The sequence below is a fragment of the Natator depressus genome, chromosome 2, assembly GCF_965152275.1.
Source record: "Natator depressus isolate rNatDep1 chromosome 2, rNatDep2.hap1, whole genome shotgun sequence".
In the NCBI taxonomy this organism is placed as follows: domain Eukaryota; kingdom Metazoa; phylum Chordata; order Testudines; family Cheloniidae; genus Natator; species Natator depressus.
Window position 1 is genome coordinate 81,069,005 of NC_134235.1, and position 18,920 is coordinate 81,087,924.

At 40.8% G+C, this 18,920-nt stretch overlaps 1 protein-coding gene across 3 annotated transcripts in view; it reads left to right on the forward strand.

Annotated features, from left to right (window-relative positions):
• Positions 1-16,032, forward strand: part of USP14 (ubiquitin specific peptidase 14) — a 33,605-nt gene extending 17,573 nt beyond the window's left edge. Inside the window, exons 9-16 of one of the 3 annotated variants that reach the window (XM_074944521.1) lie at positions 115-194; positions 2,599-2,713; positions 7,307-7,372; positions 7,717-7,809; positions 10,817-10,945; positions 12,779-12,839; positions 15,042-15,149; positions 15,321-16,032. In XM_074944521.1, coding sequence (XP_074800622.1) covers positions 115-194; positions 2,599-2,713; positions 7,307-7,372; positions 7,717-7,809; positions 10,817-10,945; positions 12,779-12,839; positions 15,042-15,149; positions 15,321-15,472 — 804 coding nt within the window. In that variant the 3' untranslated portion in view covers positions 15,473-16,032. The remainder of the gene's footprint in view (positions 1-114; positions 195-2,598; positions 2,714-7,306; positions 7,373-7,716; positions 7,810-10,816; positions 10,946-12,778; positions 12,840-15,041; positions 15,150-15,320) is intronic. The other 2 variants (XR_012638083.1, XM_074944522.1) reach the window with 2 other exon arrangements.
• The last annotated feature ends 2,888 nt before the right edge of the window (positions 16,033-18,920 follow it).

Consider the following 18,920-nt stretch of genomic DNA (forward strand, 5'->3'; position numbering starts at 1 on the left):
TTGAATGAATAGGCATTCATGAACTATCTTTTAAAAGTACTTAATTGTTGTCTGCATGGAAGAGATGGTGTTTTTGTTTGCTACTTAAAATTATAATAAGAACCTGTTTTGCAGACTGACTCTGGAGCTTCAGCAGCAGCTTCTAAAAAGAAGAGTTTAGTTGATCAATTCTTCAGCATTGAATTTGAAACAACGTATCCTAAGGATTTTAAGGTCTAAAGAGCAGTAGTGATTTAGTAACTCATAGTGGGGAGGGGATTTCACACATAAGGGATAACAAAAATGAAAAACTTAACCCAGAAGAGGCTAGAGAGAGAAGATACTTGGGGAAAAGATACATCTGTATTGTAGAAGTACATAAAAGCACATCACAAAAATTAGAATAAGCAGTAATGGGAAAAATGGTACCTTTGGAAACTTTTTTAAAAACAAAACTTAAATATACAATGGCTCTTCTCTAGAAACTAATAGCATTTGAAATTCTTTGCCTCAGGAAATGCTGACAGTCTACTTTTACATGGATACCAATGATATTGTAATACAAAAGGGACTAGATGGCCACGCATTTAATTGCTAATTTGAGGGTTGCTGATGTTCTTAGTCTACTCCACGTTTTGTACATTGCTATCCCTTTCCTGAGGAATTTTGTCAAATGCAATAAATATATAACAGATAAATCTCACACCATCTAGGAAATGGATTCATCATACGATTTTCAAAGAGTAGGGTTTTTTATAGAAAAATAATTTGTTTTGGGAGGTGGATCAAGATTGACATGCTCCATGGAAGTGGCATTTCAGGCATAGTGTACTATTCTTGATCACCTACCCATAATGAAACTGAGTGCATGCCATATTTGGGCCTGCGGAGTATTTTTTTTTTTTTCTTTCCCCTGGACATATGGGGAAGGACCTGAGGCAGTTTTTAATTTTTTGCTTTTCTAAGATGTTGAGAGGGAAATATCTGTTTAGATCAGGGTAGTAATCTTATACAACTTTCTTGATGCAGAGTCAGGCGTTAGATCTTTTTGGAGCAAGAGGGCCATGCTTTTCTGCTTTCATACCATGGACCTCATTTCAGTTACTGAGCCCATAAACTGTGGGTGGAGGAACAGAATGAGTATGCTAAGAGAATAGATACATAGGTCAGTGGCATGATGAAATGAGTCCACAGAAAGTTTGGGGTGTAGCTTGGAGAATGGGGAGAACGTAGTAATGGAAGGGTATGTGAACAGAGATGAAGGTGTAGGAAAGGGAAAAATTAGCTGATAGGGAGACTAGGAGGTGCATGGTGAAAGGAACTGCAAATGAGGAAAGCCTGGACATAAGTGGTTCACTATCAACTAGGTCACCTGATAGGAAGAACAGTGAAAGGAGGGGATGGATAAAACTACAGAAGAGGAAGTGATGGGGAGACTAGTTATAGAATTAGGGAAGAAAGAAAGGCAGTTGAGATAGAAAGGGAGAAGGTATGGAAGGGATGTGTACCATCATTAAGGATACGTTTTAGTCACGGCAGTCACTGATTCAGTGACTTTACCGGATGTCCCTGACCTTCAGCTGTCAGCGGCTGAAGGCGGGACTGTGTACACCCCTCCTCCCCCCCATGGCTGCTGTTGGGACTGTGTGCCCCCTCTGAAGCTTCAGCTGGCGTTGCAGCCATGATTACTGCTCTTCTCCCTCCGGCCCCCCAAAATAATGGCTGGGGCCAGGGCCATGTGCCCCTCCTTGGGGCTGTGCCCAGTGACTGCAGCCAAGGCCATGTGCCCCTGCTCTGCAGCCTCTGGGCCGGAACCATGGCTGTGTGCTCTCTACTTCCCACTCTCCCCCCCCTCCCCCCCACAAACTGTGTCTGGTGCTGAAGCCAAAGCTGTGCCCCCTCCCCACCCATGGCAGTGGGACTTGTTCTGTCGTTTCCCCTCTCTCCTCCAAATGGGGCTCCAGCCATCATTCCTTTTCCCTCCCTAGCCTTGCCCCCAGTTATTTTTAGTAAAGTCACAGACTCCTGTGAACTTTTGTTTGTCTGCGACTTTCAGTAAAAATATCCATGATAAAATCTTAACCTTAACCATGATAAAATACCTATCAGTTTTCAAAGAGAAGGCTGTTCAGTGGTCTAAAGAAGTGGGGGGAGCCTGGGAGATAGATGTAGAAGAACTTAGGGCAGTTGTCTCTACTCCCCTCAGCCACTGTTCGTGGAGTGTAATATTGAAGCTGATCCCAGGATTTGATACTGGCAAACTAAATAGAGCAGTAAAATGGCCTTTGCAAGGCTAAGTGTCAACAAAACGTGTATTGTGAGCTGTTGCTGTTTCCATTGACTAACACTGTAGCCATTAGACTGGTTAAAGCAGAGAAGAGTGGGTGGGGATTTATTTAACAGAAGGGCTTTTCAGTGTTCCAAAGCTTAGTAGTTTCTTTCTGATATTAAAACCACATTTATGTAAAAATTAAGCCTTTTAAAGGGACGAATAAAAATGCTGCCTAATCAGGAGTTTCAGATTGTATTAACTGATTTAGTATTCCATTGATCCTACTTGTGTAAATAGAGCAATAGTTCAGCTCTTAGAGTGTGATGGTTTTCCTTAATTGCATGAAGCATGAAATGTACAGAAGCAGAAGAGGAGGAAGTAACTAAAGGAAAAGAGAATCAGCTTCAACTTAGCTGCTTTATTAATCAAGAAGTCAAATATCTTTTTACAGGACTTAAATTGGTGAGTAGTATTAAATGTCTTGTTTGATTTACATTCTAAATTACCTATATCAGTGCCCTTGGCTATCAGAGACAATATTTGACAGCAAGCTTCACTTCCCAACTGTAAAAGGTAGCTGACCTTTTTGAGTAGAATATGGCAAGAGGAAAAGGGGAGATGAATTGCATATTAACCAAAAAAACGGGAGCACTAGCTGGAACCTGACATAGTGCAGCCAGAGATTGATTTCTTAATTCCAGCTCTCTTCAGGTAAATCTATTGATCATGCTTAAGGCTCTGTGTCTGTCACAGAGGTCATGGAAGTCACGGATTCTGTGACCTTCATGACTTCTGAAGTGACTACTGTGGCTGACCCCAGGGCTGCCCCTGGAGGCAGCAACACTGGCCGCTGCTGGAGTGACTCTGCAGCTAGCTGCTAGGGTGGCCCCAGGGTCAGCCGCACCGGTGTTGTTCTGGTGGCCCTGGGCAGCTGGCCCTGGGGGCTGCCTGAGCAGCAGCCAAGACGGCTGGTTCAGTGGCCAGGGCAGCCGCTGGCCCTGGGGCTCTGCCACTGGCCCCCAGGGGGTTCTCCGTGCCCCCTGTCGGCAGTCCTAGTGGCAGCAGGCCCCCTGGGGCTTTCCCCCTCCCCCCAGCAGCAACCTGAGTGGTAGCGGGCCCCCTGGGGTTTCCCCGCCACCCCCAACCAGCAAAGACAGGAGCAGCAGCAGCAGGCCGCCTGGCGTCCCCCCACCCCGGATTCAGTCAGGGGAATTTATGGTATAAGTCACGGAGAGGTCACTGGCCGTGATTTTTTGTTTCTTGTCCGGGACCTGTCCATGACTTTTACTAAAAATACCCATGATTAAATTGTAGCCTTAAGCATGCTGAATTGTGCTCCCAAACTATCATAGGGTTTGGATAAATATTCTCCTTTGAACTGAGATAAAAAAACAAATGACCTAAACGCTTGGAGCATGTCTTTTCAGGAATAAGGCCAAGTACTTTGTACTACTGAGAGAAACATGTAGGTAGCACCATTCGTAATTGCGGATATGTTTATCAAGTCAGCCATTGTTGAATTTGCCACCACCTACAGAAAGATGCTGGTTTGGCTGTTGGTGAAAGAGCTGTCATACCAAGCAGGAGCAGAAGCATACTGATGGGCAGAGCAAGCAGAATGCCAAATCTGAGAACTCTTTCTATGCAGATGGTATAGGGGAATGCTAAGCTGAGAAACCTAGAAGGAAGGGAGAGCAAGGAGTATCTGTTAACTCTCCCTGCTTCCTCAGCAGCCAAACTATCAGATTTTTTTCTTCCACTTCACTCATCCAGTGGCAACTGCTAGAACGGTTAGTGTACTGTCAGCAATAAATTCTGAGGCAAACAAATTTACAGCAGCATAAAGTAGAAGAACATTTAAAAGTGAGTTATTAAACTCCTGCAAAAATTGCGGGGCTTTCCTGTGAATTTGAGCCTAACATGCGATGATATATGCATGGCCTAGATTACCACTACGTGTGGTATTTGTATAAAATAATAGTACTTTAAGAGTTGTTTACATTTTATAAATTATTTCCACAAGAGTTCACTGTTGTTTGTGAGAGAAATAGTGTATATGGGGTGAGAAACCTTAGATAAGTCAGTCTCACCTCAGTCCCCGGAAAAATCCTGGAGCAGGTCCTCAAGGAATCAATCCTGAAGCACCTACACGAGAGGAAAGTGATCAGGAACAGTCAGCATGGATTCACCAAGGGAAGGTCATGCCTGACTAATCTAATCGCCTTCTATGATTAGTGGTTCTGTGGATGAAGGGAAAGCAGTGGATGTATTGTTTCTTGACTTTAGCAAAGCTTTTGACACGGTCTCCCACAGTATTCTTGTCAGCAAGTTAAAGTAGTATGGGCTGGATGAATGCACTATAAGGTGGGTAGAAAGTTGGCTAGATTGTCGGGCTCAACGGGTAGTGATCAATGGCTCCATGTCTAGTTGGCAGCCGGTATCAAGTGGAGTGCCCCAAGGGTCGGTCCTGGGGCTGGTTTTGTTCAATATCTTCATAAATGATCTGGAGGATGGTGTGGATTGCACTCTCAGCAAATTTGCGGATGATACTAAACTAGGAGGAGTGGTAGATACACTGGAGGGCAGGGATAGGATACAGAGGGACCTAGACAAATTGGAGGATTGGGCCAAAAGAAATCTGATGAGGTTCAACAAGGATAAGTGCAGGGTCCTGCACTTAGGACGGAAGAACCCAATGCACCGCTACAGACTAGGGACCGAATGGCTAGGCAGCAGTTCTGCGGAAAAGGACCTGGGGTGACAGTGGACGAGAAGCTGGATATGAGTCAACAGTGTGCCCTTGTTGCCAAGAAGGCCAATGGCATTTTGGGATGTATAAGTAGGGGCATAGCCAGCAGATCGAGGGACGTGATCGTTCCCCTCTGTTCGGCATTGGTGAGGCCTCATCTGGAGTACTGTGTCCAGTTTTGGGCCCCGCACTACAAGAAGGATGTGGATAAATTGGAGAGAGTCCAGCGAAGGGCAACAAAAATGATTAGGGGTCTGGAACACACGACTTATGAGGAGAGGCTGAGGGAACTGGGATTGTTTAGTCTGCAGAAGAGAAGAATGACGGGGGGATTTGATAGCTGCTTTCAACTACCTGAGAGGTGGCTCCAAAGAGGATGGTTCTAGACTATTCTCAGTGGTAGAAGAGGACAGGACAAGGAGTAATGGTCTCAAGTTGCAGTGGGGGAGGTTTAGGTTGGATACTAGGAAAAACTTTTTCTCTAGGAGGGTGGTGAAACCTAGGGAGGTGGTGGAATCTCCTTCCTTAGAAGTTTTTAAGGTCAGGCTTGACAAAGCCCTGGCTGGGATGATTTAATTGGGCAGTGGGTTGGACTAGATGACCTCCTGAGGTCCCTTCCAACCCTGATATTCTATGATTCTATAAATTTTTAAAAAATTACATGGGTTTCATCTAAATAGAAGTAGAGTAAGTAAATTTCTCCAACTAGAAAAATCAAGGGTAAGGCTGAGAATCTTCTCTTTTTGGGACAAGCCACCTGAGGGAAGACTGACCTTCAAGAATTCCCCAAACTTGTAAACTTGGGGAGAGAAAGTCATGACATCAACAACCAGGCCAGTCTAGCCTTTTACTAGTCTTAGTCTGCACATGAAGGAGGTCCATGAGCAAGAAATGCTGTGCCAGCGGAACATCGCTGTCTGGCTTCTGAACTGCAATTCCAGCTCCTGCTCTGAGAGCCAGAAGACTGAACTGAAGAATTTGCAAAAAAAAAACCCATTACCTTAAGTATCATATTTTTCTTTTTTGTTTCTTTTGTTTTTATTGTCTGGAGACATCCCAGTCTATTTTAGCTTTTTTGTTTTTAGGGTGTGGCAGTGTGCATGCGTAAAGCCCGCACGAGGAAGGCACCAGAAGGAGCTCTAAATACTTGCAAATAAAACTATTCACTAAAGTGTGTTTAAAAATCCTGAAAGGCTTGAAATTTCCATCTGTAATTTCTGGTAAATAAAAGTGGTGAAACTTGTGTTTATAATACACATTAACAGACTCCCTTGATGATAACTCTGATGGGGGTGGCGGAAAGAAAAGTAGCTGCTACAAAGAACTGAATTCTAAGAAGGTAGATTTATAATTAGCTCTGAGGTTGTGCTCTAGACATTAGATGGTTTTGGTTTCAGTATTAATCAGCTCTAAGTTATAAATCTAATTGACTTTGGTTACAAATCCCAACTAATCAATTTTACCAAACAACCAGCAATCTCCTTAGAATCCTCTGTAAAATGTGTAAGTATTGACTGTTTTTTTGATATTTGATTATTTAACTACATGATTTTAACCCCAGTTCAATATTGAGACTAATGTATTGATAGTTAATATTGCTTTATTCTGTAGTTTACTATTAGTAATAGCTTAGCTTTGGTGATATATTTTCTTGATCTTATTTTTAAGTGTTGTTAAACTTTTATACAAAGATATACTTAATCACATTTCTTTTAATATTCATGGTTCCTAAACCTTTAAGAACCTAGATGGATACCAGGTAGTTAATCTGAATGTTTTATCAGTTCCCCCTAATTAGTCTTTGGTTTTCATGTTACTTGGTTTTGTTTGGATTTTACATTTATGTTTTCTACTAATGTGTTTCTAAATAATTCAAACAGTGTTCTAAGATAAGTCTGTGACTCAGTTCAGGGTTATACTCTTTTGTTAATTACACTGATATAATAGTAATACTGTAAATATTTTAATTGCTTATATCTAAAATCTCACTGCACAACTAGTTTATAGCATGTAATTTTCTAATGGGGAAAAAAGCTTGATGATAGGGGATAATTGTATGGTATCTTTAAGTTAAGCATCACAAATGTTTATGGCACTGAAGAAAAACATGGTCCTTGTGCAGAGCATTCTCATATTCTGAGCTCTTCTAAAATTTCAAACTGTAGCAACCAGGTATAAGAGTACGCTTGGTGGAATAAGGACTAGGGTTAAGATTGTATATGTTCCATACAACTGCTTTGGTTTTTATGTTGTATAGGTGTGCATTATTAGTTCAGTGCTAATATTATCACTAATTTCTTTCACAGCGTCTTCAAGAGGAAATCACAAAACTTTCTCCAACATTGCAAAGAAATGCTCTGTACATCAAATCTGTGAGTAGTAATCAGTCATCACTATTCTTGTAATCTTACTAACTTCATCATGTTGACAAGAATTTTTTGGCTCAAAACACTAAGTTGCTGTTGGAACAGAATGTGTTGAACCTTTGCAGATTTCCAGAACCAAGAAGTGTAAAAATCTGAGCAATTTATTACTTTATTTAATCCAGAGGCTCCAATCAAGATGTAGCACTTTTGTGCTAGGTGTTGCACAAAGACATAGGAAGACCCAAGTGCCTCCAAGAAAAGCCTACAATCTAAGACAAAAATGCTAAATGTCTAAATTCTCTGTGAAAATCTGAAGTATAATGGATTCCTCTAAATATTTTCTTATTTAGTCCAAGATTAGTCGTTTGCCTGCCTACCTGACTATTCAGATGGTTCGATTTTTTTACAAAGAGAAGGAATCAGTGAATGCCAAAGTTCTTAAGGTCAGTAGCAATCTTCATCAACATTATATTGAAGTTTAGAGTTTTTATACACTTGGAGATCAGAATTTTATTCTAGTTCGTTAACACTTGCAGATACTATTCTGTTGAAGTGTGTTTGCTCTCAAATTACTCCTTATATAGACAGAACATAATTCCAAAAGCATACAGTATTTTTGAATAAAGAAATATATTGAAACTGTCAGAGAAACTACATTGTCAAATTAAATGTTGTTTTTTCTGCATGGGACTGAAGTTAAATTGCCCTGATGCTATTAAGCATTTTTTACCCTGTCTTTCGCCATTAGTTCAGAGGAGGATGTCACATTTGCCATTTTGTGACTATCCTGTCTGGGGTGAGGGCTCTTGCTTTCAGCTTACTCCCCAATCAACACTCTGAGGGGAGAACTTCCAAACTTAGTGGGCCTCTTATCTTTGACTGACTGCTTCATTTGTAGTGTTCAGGCAGCAGGGATGCTTAGATTACTTCCTGACTGTCAGACAGGGAAGAACCTGCCTCTCCACCTGCTTTTAGGAAAAGGAATGAAAAAGAAAGTGGAAAATATATAAAATAAAGGCTTGCGTGGCCCATTATGATATGACTGGGCCTCCAAGAAAATGTGTGCACATAGAATGGAAGAAGGATGTGTGTGAAATTAGAGCAGGAGGGCAGAGGCAGCTTTAGGTATAAGAACCCTGTTGGGGCTTTACTTATTTGGAGGGACCTATAATCCTCTACTGCTTTGACAAGTCCTAAGCCAGCCCACTCTCCCTTTCCTGAAACCTGCTGAAAAGCAGCACAAGAAAAGTCTTGCTTCCTTCCATCATGAAGTAAAGGCTGGTTTTGTGAGAGGTGGGAAAAGATCTGAATGCTTGCATGTAACAGATCCTATATTTAGTACTCTGTTTTGGATAGTGAGACAATTTAGGGGTGAGCAGAGAGATTGCTGCAATGAGGGAAGATGTGAAGGTGTGCATAGCTATAGAGCACAGATGTGCCAATTTATATGTAGCTTGTTAGTGGGGTGTATCCATGGATTTTTTTGTTTGCACAGCATATATGTAGCTAGGCTGTAGGTGTGTTTACTTGTGGTGGTTATGCATGTTTTTGTCCTCTAGCTATGCCACTACAAAATTGCACAATAGTGATGAATGCTGCTGCATTGGGCCACTTTTGAATACACAGTTAAACAGCAAAAATTTTATAGTGGGCATAAGTCAATTAGATTTCAATTAGAAAAATTTAACACACACAGATTTACAAAATAATTCATCCAAGAATTCAGGACAAGTTCTATGCCTAGTTTTAAGTTTCTATCATTTTTTTAGTTTAGACTGCAAGTACACATTTTTATGCTCAGCAACTGAAAAATAGCCATGCATGTGGTGTCTAATACAATTAGATGCCATTAGTGACTATGCAACTGAAAACGTAGTAGAAATAATGTAGTTAGCATGCCAAAAGCCAGTTCTTAACTCCTCATAACTTTAATTTTATTTGCCTGTATTTAAAACCAACAAAGTGACAATTTCTGATAAACATCGTCACATGCAGTGTTTAATTCAGAAATTCAGCTGTTTGTACAAATATCTGTCTCCCTTCTGGAAGGTTCATATGGGAGATTCAGCATTTGCCAAATTAAAATAATGAAAATAAAAACATGGATATGAGAGACAGAATGGAAAGTTTCAGTCCCAAAGGAAAGCTAAGATTTAGTGAAAATGGAATTATGATAGAAACTGAGTTTCAAACATGACAGCACTGAGAATGACAGGGGCCAATTATGTGGTAGTGGATGGAATAAAAGAGGCCCTTTTCTGCCTGGATTGGCTCTTCACTGCCTCGTGTCCCTGTCAGCAAATCAGATGCCTGCAACAGGTTTCCAGGAATACTCAATGAAAGCTCTCCCTTTTGTGGAGCAGGCCCATTAGCTGACAGGCATCATGCAGCTCAGGGAGCATGGCCTGTTCTTTCAGCCGTGCAGCTGAATAGAGGTTGAAGAGTATGGTTTTCATACTATTCACACTCAAAAATGGATTGATCTTGGCAGAGAAATATCTATTCCTACAAAGGTGAAATGACACAAGAACTAGGGGTCACCAAATGAAATTAATAGGCAGCAGGTTTAAAGCAAACAAAAGCAAGTATTTTTTCACAGAATGGACAGTCAGCTTCTGGAACTCCTTGGCCTTCACAACATCTGTCAAGACTATAACAGGTTTCAAAAAAGAACTAGATAAATTCATGGAGGATAGGTCCATCAATAGCTATTAGCCAGGATGGGCAGGGATGGTGTCCCTAGCCTCTGTTCGCTGGGAATGGGCGGCAGGGATGGATCACTTGATTGCCTGTTCTGTTCATTCCCTCTGGGGCACCTGGCATTGGCCACTGTCAGAAAACAGGATACTGGACTAGATGGACCTTTCGTCTGACCTAGTATGGCCGTTCTTATGACAGCAAGTAGTACTGTAAAAGAGTAAAATAAAGAACTGTGCTAGGTATGAACACTTTGAGAAAGCATTCATTAATTGTATTTAAAACTAAATTATAAATTAGTATCAGTAAGTGATTAGGCAATCTAAACTGTAGGCTCAGATATAAATAACTCAATCCCACTGAGATGTCCATTATTCAGTGTGTCTATAGCGAAAGGACTGTTAACATGTAAATGTTTGTATTAACTGTTTTTAGCTTGTTGCAGCTTACACTGCATTGGCCTGTTACAGAAACACACATCAATGCTACCCCATATGTAGACATACACAAATATTTGTAGTCAGTTTTTCAGCAGAGAGCTAATCGGACAGTTGTGTGCATTTCTGTAACATCTATTATGTGGACATCTTAAATTATCTTATACTTTTTGAATAAATCAAGAAAAGGCTGTGTCAAAAATATGGCTAAGTGCATTTAAATGATCAGAGGGGATTGGCTTTCTGTGAAAAAACACTTTAATACGGAGTTCTAAATTGAGCTAATAGCCTGACTCTCTTTGTAACTTGTTCCTAGGATGTCAAATTTCCTCTTATGTTGGATGTGTACGAGTTATGTACATCAGAACTTCAAGAAAAGATGGTTTCATTTCGGTCAAAATTCAAGGATCTAGAAGACAAAAAAATAAATCAGCAGCCAAAGAATGTAGGTTACATGAATATTTTTTAGCCATTTTGATTTATGTAGTATCCTGAATTAATGTTTTGGTTTCATATAATCAACGAAAGTGGGACAGCATGTCTTAAAACTAATAAAATAGTATCAAGTGGTAATTTACAAACCTGCATGCTGACATAATGGGCCATAGTTTGAATTTTTTTCATGACTTAAAAAAAAAAAAATTCTTGGATTTGATAGGTTAATTCCACAAACTGTTCACGGAAAAGTCTCCATCTTAGCTTCTACGCACAATTGTAATTGGTGAGATGAATAGTAGACGCTTTAGGTTTACTGAATAAATTAAAGTGATATATTCAAGCAATTTAAACTGCAGTTTTGTGGGCTGTGAAAGCTGCTTATTATGTAAGAGAATGTTGACCTGGTTATACCAATGTGCTTTAATGTCAGTCATACCAACTTTAACTTAAAAGGACTTGCATATAAACAAGGCTGTGCCCAGGAATAATGATCAGATTACAGAACTTCAGCTTTGTTTCAAGAGCCTGGAGTAAATGTGTTTCAAAACTCAAAATTGGAATATTCAACAGTATTTGGAAAAAAAAAAAATACATGCCTAATCTGATTAAAAAATTCATCTCACACAACGTAAAAGTTTCATCCAAGGATAGGCCAGAAAAACAAATCCCTTAAATATTACACATTTTTCTCATTACCTATTGAAAAACTGAGCAAAATGTCTCCCATACATACATGTACAATATTGTCTAAGTGTAGCAAAGCTGTCAGCATAGTTGTTTGAATGGAAAAAAGTGCTGATGCTAGCTCTTACATGGGAGCAACTTGTTTGTTGCAATTCCCTGAAAAATCAACTTCTAAGAATTGTAAGTTAAATCACTCTTACCAGACAAATATGTTTGTGCTTTAATTTCAGTAGACTGACTGTTCCAAAAATATGGTGCAGTTGATCTTTTTTTGGCGGATGGAGACCATTCATATAGAACAAAGTACTTTTTGCTATGCACAAGTGCTTTCTATAAATATGTAAACGGTGACATGCCCAAATACTGCTGCTTACTGGCAGACCATTTAAATCTCAATAGAATGAAGCTGCTCTCTCAGCTCTATATCCTAAAGGGGTGCCAAGTGGCTGTGATTGGTATTGAATTGAAGAGCGGGAGTAGATGTGGTCTTATTGGCTCAATAGTATGTTTTTAAAACTTCTAGTTATTTATTTATGTGCTTTGATTTTGTTACAGCACAGGATATTTCTATAAACAATTTTGTTGTATCCTGTATGGTACACTGATTTAGGTTCTTTAAAAAAGATGTTAAGTTGTACATTAAGCTATGCCATTGTATAGCTGTTGCTAAAGCTGGACTGTTCATATCCCATGCCCCATCAGCGTTCATTTCAGTCTTTGGAGGAGGATGATTTTTTTCCCCTTTAGATGGGGGAGAAGAAGGGTTTATTGTGAACAGAATTGATTTGCATTTAGTTTGCCTCCCATCTTTTTATTTTCCTTTCTAGCCTCTCCCCTGCTTTCAGAGTGACCCTAGCAAGAGGTGAAAACTTTCTATTGCAGAATCTTGTTGGCACTCCAGTCCATTTTCACATTTTCTGCTGCTTATATTATCCCTGTTGGGTGATTTTTGAGTGCCCACCTCGAGATCTTACTGGTGTCATTTTCAGAATGTGAGTGTTGAGCATATTTTGGAAATCAGGTTCTGTTAAGGTGTTTCATGTCAAGCAACCAAAAAAATCAAGGCAAACAATCTCTCTTGAAAGATGTAGGCCATACATTTTGATACAGTATAGTAAAGCATTTTAAAATTCATAATAAAAAAATTGTTTTCCAGTCTAGTAAAGGTGATGGTGCACAGAAAGAAGTTAAATATGAAGCATTTTCCTTTCCTGATGGTAAGTGAATTTTGAGAGGTTTAATGTCACTTTAAAACTTGTATCCTAATTAAGCAAGGGCAAAATTATCTTGTATATGGGGGAAAATCTCCCCATCAGATAATTCATTTTCAAAGTCATGAAAAATAAAGTTATCAGAAACCCTGGTGCAGTGTAATGGAATGGAGAGATTAATGGCAAGTCAAGGCATGTTTGCTATCTGTTTAAGACACTTCATCACAGGAGCCCTATATTTATTCACAGGACAAGCAGGTTATATGCTGTGCACTGAGAGGCAGTTGCATTGTGGTATACAGTTGTTTTCCAAGTCTCCTGGCTGGGAGTTAAAAGTTGAAGTCCAAAGTCAGAACTTAATTTAAATGGCAATACTTATTTTGTAATTACCATGTTTTGAACTAGTAGACTTGACTCATTTCTCTTGTAGAATCCAGGCTTGGGATGCAAGTAATGAAAAGTCCACTTAGGCAGCAGGTAGCATTGCGAGTTCAACTCCCACTCTATTGTGGTGGTGGTTTGACACTGAGTGGACCGGGGCAGCCAGGGAGTGGGTATATTGGCGGTAGAGCATTCAAATGATGTTCCATTGAACAGATGAGTGCTGATTGCTTCCATAGGGACCATAGTGCAGAACTGCTGAAGGACAAAAGAGATGGGTGGTGTGAGCTCTCATCCAGTTCAGTTGCTTGTCTTCTCCCATTTGAGATGCTGCTATCCATCTGTGTTCATCCAGGTTTTTCCACACTTCTGTGTTTACAATGATAGAGACTGCAAAGGAAAACCTCTCCCCTCTTCAGATGTATTTAAGATGTAGATTGAAAAGTAAAACCTCAATGAGTGTTGTTTAAGCTCCATTTAAAAAAAACAAAACAAAAAAAACCTAGGCATTGTACCAGTGCTTTCATTTGATTCTAAGAAATCACCACATAGGGAGATAGCAGCTCAGTACTGAGCTGCTGATTTTTAAGCTGTCTTCACACACAATGAGCGATGGCACATGTCATCTACATACTTTCAGTAAATAACCATGCAATAAGAAAATATTTGTCCATTTTCTCTCCAATTTCACAATAAGAATAGGTGCAGGAACTTCAAAATAAGCATATTAAGGGTATGTCTTCACTACCTGCTGGATCAGTGGGCAGTGGTCGATCCAGCGGGGATTGATTTGTCGTGTCTAGCCTAGGTGCAGTAAATCGACCTGAGCGCTCTCCTGTTGACTCCTGTACTCCAGCGCTGCGAGAGGCTCAGGCAGCAGTCGACTCACCACAGTGAGTTGATCTAAGTACGTCGACTTCAGCTACGTTGTTCACGTAGCTGAAGCTGCGTAACTTAGATTCTCCCTCTCTCTCCTCCCCTCCCCCCAGTGTAGACCAGGGCTAAGTTACCATGTGAAAAGAGAATTGTTTCCAAAACTAATGTTGGCAGGTAAAATGAGATCTGCTTTTAAGTTCAGCATGCTCTCAAAGGTAGCTCACTGGACTCAGCAGGATTTCTTCTATCCTAATTCAGATTACAAAATTATTTCCCCTTTTCTAAAAGCAATAACCCTAGTAAATAGTTGACTTAAGTGATGCATTTAATGTGGTGATAAATTACTACATGTGAATGGTAGTGATGTCATTGGGGTTCCTTTCAAGTTGAACAGCATGAATGATGTCAGTTATTAAATCTGCAAAAACAGCTGTTCTTTATTTACCTGAAATGTTCTATTTCACATTGACTGTAGAACCATTCTGTAACCTGCAGTAGAGAGCTGTACTTTACTCTGCATTTGGGTTTTGATACATTTGACAACCAATGCCAGGCCAGTACAATCTAACTCTTGGTACAAGGAAAAAGCTGACCTGGGTTGCTTAAAACAATACATTTTTCCATTTAAATAGAACTATCTGCAATAAGTAAGGTTAAATTTTTTTTAGTAAAAGTCAAGGACAGGTGGAAGGCAATAAACAGAAATTCACAGAAGCCCACAACCTGTCCCTGAGTGCTGGCAGGGGCTTGCAGCTGGTCCGCCAGCCCTGCCCCAGAAGTCACAAAGGTCCTGGAAAGTCACAGAATCTATCAACTCTGTGACATTTGTATCCTTAGCCGTAAATATTGCAGTCTAAAGGCGATTCTAGCAAGGCAAGCTTAAACTGCGTGCAGATTGATGTTACTCATTGGGCTCTGTGTAATCAGTATGGTGCAACTTTTTTTTTCCAGATATTGGCTCCAATAACTGTGGGTTTTACGACCTACAGGCAGTGCTAACACATCAGGGAAGATCTAGTTCCTCTGGTCATTATGTATCTTGGGTAAAAAGGAAACAAGGTAATATCCTTTTCAATGCAATTAACTAACTGTACAAGTTAACCAGTGCAGTTAAGTTTTTCATTTAAACAAAGTGTTGTCAATACTGAGGCTCTGTTTAAACTTTCCTCCTAAAGGATACTAGACATAATTCTTATATTTACATGTTTATTTTATCTTTGTTTTTTGTAGATGAATGGATTAAGTTTGATGATGACAAAGTCAGCATTGTTACACCTGAAGATATTTTGAGGTTATCTGGGGGTGGAGACTGGCATATAGCTTATGTTCTACTTTATGGACCTCGCAGAGTTGAAGTAGTTGAAGATGAAGCTGAACACTAGTCTACAGTGTTAGTGGTTCCTGCCTAGGTGTGAAATAAATGTTGATCACTGATCATTTCTTTATCCTGGGAGCTTTAGCATTGGAGACAATTTGTTCAAGCCCTTTCTCCTCACATGAAGTGGGAAATTAATCTATTTGAAACTGATCTATGTACCAAACACTTACAAAAAATCATTGCTGGACTGTACTGCTGCTCACTCAGTGGTAGTAGGACACTTAAATAGCTTTTACCTAAGGATAATTTTTTTCATTAACTAAACTGAGCCTCCCTCTTTCTCCTCTAACTTCAACCAAATATTTATTACACACCTATTCTTACATCATTTGTTACTCTTGCATGGTTTATACCACTTGTTCAATAGCTGTCCATCCTTTGCCTTGCCTGACAGTTTTGCCAGGAACATGGAAGGGAAATTGTTGTCTCCTTGTGTAACTCAGTGCTGCTGCCCATAACCCACAGAAACATGGCTACAATCAAGTATTTGTCCAGCCTGACGTGCTGATTCAGTATGTTCTGTTGCTGGCATTTCATGTCTTTAAAATAAATGGTGATCAACAACAACGATCCTGTTTAAAATTATCTTTCTTTATCTTGAAATGTGACGTGCCATCTGTGCTTAGAGCAGGCGCTTATGCTGCCTCTTAAACCAGAACTAAACTACAAGTGACCACAGAATCATGTCACTGTCAGCTAGCAGTACTGTTAGCACATACAGGTAAATGCTATTGGTTCTTTAGGAATTTAGTTTTTAAAAGCTAGATCTGTAACTGGTAGAGCAATATCCCAAAAGTAACCGTTGGGCTTAGTTACTTCATAGGTTCTAGTGCCATGTCTCTTACCTTGTCCTATGGAAAAGTACTCCATGAGGAGCTCAGCAGGAAAGGTGGTTATACCTGAAGTGCTGTCAAATGGAGAAAGTAAAACAGAAGTAACCCCTACTGAATGCTAAAACTAGAGAAATTTTAAGGTGGAAGTGAGTTTTTCAGGCAAGTTGCTGTCCCTTTAAAGCTGGTTAAATGGAGGAAGTATCTACCTTGCCTTGCTCTCGGAACAAGAGAGCCTTTGTGCCTGTATGGTGGTAGCACCATTTGTTAGCTATTTCTCAACATTAGCTATATTTACTTAGGCCTGGTCTGCATCCACTGTTTTTAGGGGCATGACTGTTCAAACCACTGGTAATTGTCCACAAGAGGTAGGTTGTACCACTTTAACTATACTGATACAGAACACCTTAAACTGGTAGGTGCCAGGATATTTAGATTTCAGCAGCTCAACCTGTGCACAACCATGTGGGAGTCTCAAACTGCATTACCCCACTGAACTTGCCTTCTGTCCAATTAGTAGAACTGTGCAGAGCACTTCTAAACTTAGGTATCTGTGGTCTGTCCAAGCTAGCTTCTGATGGCAACATTTAGTGTGTGGCCTAGCTTGAGTCAAGAACTACTCTGCACCCAATATTTTAAATTTCTACATAGTTTTAATTAAGGTTGCCTGGGTAAGCATGTGTGGTACAACAGTCTTTAATTCCTACTTTGTGCTTCAAATGTACAAAACTAAATATTCTAAAAAAAAAGACATGGAGGTGTGTTTTAATGGGCACTTCTGTGAATTAAGGCTTTTTATTTTTCTGCTTTAGTGCAGTCTGTTAAAAGGGGGGGGGGGGTGACTTTGCTTTGTTGCAGGGAAGATGATACATTCACAGATAGTTAAGTGCTGAGGTATGATAAGCACCCCAGGAAAGTCTGTGAGGTCATAATTCCGTATTCAGGGCAGAGTTTGTGGCCTAGGTCTCCATGGCAGGAGCTAAAAAAAAAAGACCAACCAACCAAACAGCTGCCCCTTTCTAAGTATCATTCAGCTTGTGCACTGACTGAGGTAGGAGATCCTGTGGCAAAAAGTAGTAGTGTATGCAGTTGTGTAATTAGTCTTCTCAGTACCCACATGCAAGAGGTAGCTACGTATTTTGCAAGTAGGAAAAGCAGACATGTTATTTGACTGAGCCCACAGAGAACAGGACCTCCTGACTCAAGCCTGTGCTCATTCCTCCATACCACAGTGAGTATCCATAACTCCCATTGACTTCAGCTGCAGTTCTGAATGTTTTGCACTTTGAAATATCAGGCCTTTGCTGTCTTAAGCTGTACACCCAGAAAGAAGTGACCCCACATGAAAGTTTTGATTTACGTGTTTTTTCTATCTTCACAGTCATACATAGAATCACGTTCTCCAATGGTATTCACCTACCTAACTGCAAGACCAACCTTGCTCTTCCTGCACTGTCCTACCCCATTTTTTACATACTTTCAAACTTCTAAAGTAAATGAACCAGGGTCCTAGAGCCAGATACATTGACTACACAAGGCTGAATTTTTCCTTAAGCACTGTTGCATGAACCAAAAAAAAGCAGTGATGTATTTAAGAATTATTATAAGGCATTTACACTAGGGATGGGCAACCTTAATTCTGATATTTCTTAACTTGAATGCATGATTTAGCATTCCCTGAATGTTTTTTTAATGTGTGGGGGAAGTGTTAAATTTAAGTTCAAGTGCTTGCTGCATGCACAGGCACTGGAAGGTTTTTCCCCTAGCAGTACCTGTCTGGTCAGCTTAGGTGCCCCCTGGAGTTGCATCTTCAGGATGCCACATCTAGGTCCCTGCTGACCTGTCACCTCTCCAGTTCCTTCTTACCACCAGTGACAGTCCTCAGAGCATTCTCTTCTCCTGTTTTTGAATGATCCCCTAGTGTACTCATATCCTACCTATAAATAGTTTAATAGTCAGTTTGTAGTTTAGTGCAGTGCTTGAACACCCTTCTTAGTCAGGTTTCCCTTCCCCTGCTCAGGGCATGCCTCGGTCCTAGGGATGTAAGCTGTGTAGGATCTGCCGAAAGGCGACCCGCACCCGTCCTGCTTAAAGTGCATAAAGGAATCCCATCAGGCTAGGTGCAAAATCTGCAGAGGATGCCACCCCCACACAAAGAAGGAAAGGGACCACAAACTGAAACCATTGCTGATGGACACAGCCCTGAGGCCACAAATCTGAGTTGAGTCCCATAGACCTGGCCCTGGGTTCTTTGGCACACTGGCCTCAATCAGGGATGTGGCACCAAGGTAGGACTCAGAGACCCCGCCACCAGCACTGCTCAGTGGCCAGTGCCGTGTAAGAAACCTAAAAAGACTGACTGACAGAGGGCTCTCAAATGGCTTGAGCCTGCTAGTGGAGTGTGACCCATGCTGCACCACTCCACCTCATCTGTGCAGGAGGCAGCACCATTGACTCCAGGCCTGCAGAGGGATCCATCTAGTCCAGAGCCAGTAGAAGAGGGTCAAATGGAGGACTTGGATCTCCCTTCCACACTGCAGACCTTTGAGGTGGCCAGGGTCCGAGGGGAGCCTGGGTCCCTCCAGGTGCCCTGGGAGGGGGGGCCGAAGCAGCCCCCTACCG